This window comes from Dictyostelium discoideum (genome assembly GCF_000004695.1).
Source record: "Dictyostelium discoideum AX4 chromosome 5 chromosome, whole genome shotgun sequence".
NCBI classification, from domain to species: domain Eukaryota; phylum Evosea; class Eumycetozoa; order Dictyosteliales; family Dictyosteliaceae; genus Dictyostelium; species Dictyostelium discoideum.
In genome coordinates, this window is record NC_007091.3 from 4,491,336 (window position 1) to 4,496,335 (window position 5,000).

General features: G+C 24.8%; 1 protein-coding gene across 1 annotated transcript in view; it reads left to right on the forward strand.

The window, feature by feature from the left end:
• Nucleotides 1–3,072: 3,072 nt before the first annotated feature.
• pabpc1B (RNA-binding region RNP-1 domain-containing protein) overlaps nucleotides 3,073–5,000 on the forward strand; it is a gene marked incomplete at both ends in the record, with an annotated part of 2,628 nt that continues 700 nt past the window's right edge. The window contains 2 exons of the mRNA XM_001134510.1: nucleotides 3,073–4,100; nucleotides 4,284–5,000. The exon at nucleotides 4,284–5,000 is cut by the window's right edge and continues 700 nt beyond it. Coding sequence (XP_001134510.1) covers nucleotides 3,073–4,100; nucleotides 4,284–5,000 — 1,745 coding nt within the window. The remainder of the gene's footprint in view (nucleotides 4,101–4,283) is intronic.

The window sequence follows — 5,000 nt, forward strand, 5'->3', positions numbered from 1 at the left end:
ACGGGGGAGACAGGGGACAGGGGGAGTAAATTATCATCGATGAATTTAAAAGAAAAATGGAGCCAAAACATATCTAATACCAAAACCAACACATGAACATAAACCTTGGAATATTAAAAGATAAACACAGAGTTGTCTTTCAGTTAATGGACCAGTAATCATTAAAAGTAAATTTATAATTGTGAGATTAGTTGGAATTGCTTCCATTTTACCAGTTTCTGGATTGAATTTTGGAACTCTATGTCTTGGACATGGAATTATACCAAATAACTGTGGTACTGAATAAAGAAAATTTAAAATCTTTTTATTTAAATAAAAAAAAAAAAATTAGTATATTATTTATTATTTATTATTTATTATAAATATATTTTAAAAAAAACTTACTTGAGGAATAAAGAATAATAATAAAGTTTTACTAAAATGACAAAGGATTGCAACTACAGCAAAACACATACCAGAGAAATAAGTATATGTATCACCGACAAATACACGAGAAGGATACCAATTGTAAAAGAGTAAAGAGATCGTTGTGAAAAGGAATGGTATCATTAAAATTAGTGAAAATAAATGTGGTGAAACTGATGAGAGTGCCGAGGAGGAGAAAGAGGAGGAAGAGGGTACTGACGATGCAATTGTTAATTCTATTAAATTATGAATAATGATTGATGTAGCTATTACAACTGATTGACCAACTTCCAAACCATTAATACCTGCTAAAATATTGATACTGTTGGTACAAAAGATTGCCAACATTAATAAATAGATACGATAAAAGATACCCAAATCAAATACAACACCCAACCATTCCCTTAATGGTACTGGGAAATTAATATCTGGTACAACTACGGTTGTACCACCTGCATATGCCACTAATAATGGTAAACTTGCAAACATTGGTAATATCAATTTATATCTCCATCTTAAATTTAAAACGTCATCTCCAAATCCTAATAAAATCATAAAACAAATTGATGTCAATGCTGCATTATATTCACTTAATTGAATTGTCTCTGGGAATGAAAACCATTGAAATGTTTGAAATAATATGACACATACTAAATAAACTACTGCAACACAAATACCTAATGATTCTGGTCTATTTAAAAATAAAAAAATAAAAAAAAAAAAAATAAAAAAAATAAAAATAAAAAAAATTGGGGGGGTGGGAGAGAGTGGGTGAGTGAGAGGTTTGTAATTTAATTGAGGAAAAAAAAAAAAAAAAAAAAAAAAGAAAACCCTTATAATAATTATAATATATTTACATTTTCTTACCGGAGAATTTAGGGTCACCTTTTTTATTTAAATCCATACCAGTTAAATTTGCTTGTGAAGTTAAATCTGCAACTGATGGTATTAATTTATAAGTTAACAAACCTGCACCAAATGAAAAGAAACCACTTTGTACTATGATCCATTGAAGTGATACATTTGGTAAATAGATTAATAATAGAATTGGTGGTAAACAACAAATACCAATAAATCCTAATAATGATTTATCAAATATCATTTTTTTTTTTTTTTACACTTTTATATATGTTTCTATTTTTTTTTTTTTTTTTTTTTTTATTATTATTATTCTTCTTATTATTTTTATTATTATTAAATTTATTATTATTATTATTATTATATACAAAATGAAAAAAAAAAAAATTAAAAATAATCAAAAAAAATGAAAAAAAAAAAAAAAAATGAAATAAAAAAAAAAAAAAATGAAATTAAAAAAAAGATTTTTAATTTAGCAAAAATAAAAGATGAGTCATTCTATTTTTTTTATTTTTATTTTTTTATTGTTTATTAATAATTTAAATTATTTAAAAAAAATCCGAAGAAAAGAAAAAATCTTAAAAAAAAAAAAAAAAAAAAAAAAAAAAAAAAAACAGAGTGAGAAAAAAATTCATATTTATTGTATATTTATTATTAGGGTTATTAACCTTATAGTAATAAATCACTATTTTTTTTTTTTTGTTTTTTTTTATTTATTTTTTTTTTTTTAAACAATTAATTTTATTTCTAAAAAAAAAAATTAAAGTATGGTACCAAGAATGCAAACTAAATTTTTTTTTTTTTTTTCTTTATTCTTTTTTTTTTTTTTTTTTTTTTTTTTTTTTTTTTTTTTTTGGTTTAAATTGTGGTAAGAAATAAAAATACCACTCGGCATTTTTTTTCATTTTTTATTTTTTTTTTGAAAGGGGTTAAAAAAATAAAAAAAATAAAATAAAATTTTGTAAAAATAAAAAAGGGGCCACCCTTTAAAATCATCACTTTTTTTTTAAAATTTTTTTTTTTTATTTTTTTTTATTTTTTTATTGCGAAAAACACAAAAAATTTTTTTTTTTTTTTTTTTTTTTTTTTTTTTTTTCAGAAAATTTAAGTGTTTTGTTTATTTTATTTATTTTATTTATTAATATACTTTTTTTAAAAAAAAAAAAAACAAAAAAAAAAAAAAACACCCAAAATTCCTAAAAAAGGTAAATAAAAATAATAATAATAATAATAAAAAGATAAAAAACAAGAAAAAAACAACTGGAAATCAGTCCGTTTTTACACTTTTTTTTTTTTTATTTCTTTCTTTCGAAGAACAATTATTTTTTATTTTTTTTTTTTTTTTAACTATTTAATAATAATGTTTAAAACAAAACAAAAAAAACAAAAAAAAAAAAAACAAAAAAAACAAAAAATAAACAAAATAATTATTCCTGTTTGATAACGAAATACGGCACTACACTTTAAAGAGCACTCTAAATCAACCAGGTTTTTTGAAAGTTTTTTCATATTTTTTAATTTTTCAATTTTCAATTTTTTTTTTTTTTTGTTGCCAAACTTTTTTTTTTTTTTTTTTTTTTTTTTTTTTCACTAAAATTATTTTTATTAATATTAATACCAAAATTAAAAAAAAAAATTCATTTACATCTGAAAAATCAGTTTTTAGATTAGATTTTTAGTTTTTTTTAGAATTTTTTTTTTTTTTTTTTTTTAGAATCTTTTTTTTTTTTTTTTTTTTTCCAAATTAGACACGTATAAAGAAATCCAACTTTTTTTTTTTTAGAAAAATATAATATAATCATAGAGGAAATGGTACCAACAACAGAATCACATGAAAATAATATGCCAGATAATGCAGCAATTACACAACAACAACAAGATGCAACCACATCAAGTTCATCATCAGTAGCAACTCAACCACCACAATCACAAATTCCACCACAACCACAATACCAATACCAAATGGCACCACCACCACAAACTCATCATGTACATCCACACCATGTACATCCACATCATCAACAACATCCAGGATATGTACCATCACACCACCACCATCATCAACAACATCACCATCACCATCCACATCATGTTGGTGTACCAAATTTACATCATTCAATTCATCAACAACAACATCCAGGATATGTACCATCACACCATCACCACCAACAACAACACCACCACCATCAACACCAACACCAACATCATCAACACCAACATCACCAACACCAACATCATCAACATCATCAACATCATCAACATCATCATACATCACCAATGGGAGCAGGAGCAGGAGCAGCAGGAATGCCAATTTTATCAATGTCACCAATTGGAGCCTATCAACCACCACACCAATTAACCTCATTATATGTTGGTGATTTAGCAGCCGATGTCAATGAAATCATATTGAATGAATTATTTTCAAAGGTTGGTCGTAATGCAATCGCATCAATTCATGTTTGTCGTGACTCAAATACATTAAGAAGTTTAGGATATGCTTACGTAAACTTTTTTAATAACCATGATGCAGAGAGAGCATTGGATACATTAAACTACACTTTGGTTCATGGTAAACCTTGTCGTATCATGTGGAGTTATCGTGATCCAACCAAAAGAAAGACAAATGTTGGTAATATTTTCGTTAAAAATTTAGAAAAAGGTGTTGATAATGCTATGCTCTACGATACATTCTCTTCATTTGGTAATATCCTCTCTTGCAAAGTCGAATTTGAAAAAGGTATTTCAAAAGGTTATGGTTACGTTCATTTCGAAACAAATGATTCTGCTGAAAAAGCAATTGAAAAAGTTAATGGTACTTTAATACTTGGTAAACCAATGTAATTATTAATTTTATTAATTTTTTAAAAAAAAAAAAAATACACACCCCATATTTTTCACACATGCCAACTTTCGATGCTTTAAAAATTCAAAAGACATGGGAGGGGTGAAAAAAAAAAAATAATAATTCTTTACTAATAATTTTATTTTATTTTTTATTTTTTTTTTTAAAAAAAAAAAAGTAATGTTGAAAGATTTGTATCAAAAGTTGAAAGATATAAAGTTGAAAATAAAGTTTTCTTTAGAAATGCTGATGAATCAATTACAATTGAAATTTTACAACAAGAATTAAGTAATAGATTTGGTGAAATTGAATCATGTATATTAAAGAATGACGCCAATGGTAAATCAAAGGGATTAGGACTTGTAGAATTTAAGAATCAAGAGGATGCACAAAAGATATTAACAGAATCTGGTGCATTGATTATAAGTACAATTGATGGTACAACAACAGTTTCAAGTAATGGTGGTACAATTGAAATCAATGGTAAACCAATTACAATCGATCGTATTAAGAGTAAAGTCGAACGTTTCACTGAATATCGTAAAAAGACCACTGATCTTAGTTTGTTTATAAATAATATCGATGAATCAATCGATAGAGATTTAATTAAAGAGGAATTCGCTAAACATGGTACAATCATTGGTATTAAGATTGTTCAAGATGAAAATGCTAGAAATAAAGGTTTCGGTTTCATCTCATTTTCAGAGATTCAAGAAGCTCAAAAAGCACTCGATTCATTAAATGGTTTCACTTTTGGTTCAAAACAAATTCAAGTTAGTTTCTCAAATAAAGATAATAATCAAATAAATAATAAATTAAATGGTAATTCTACCAAAATCACTAAAAATATAATACAAGGTGGTGCAAGTGCTTCTCAATATACAGGTTATTTACC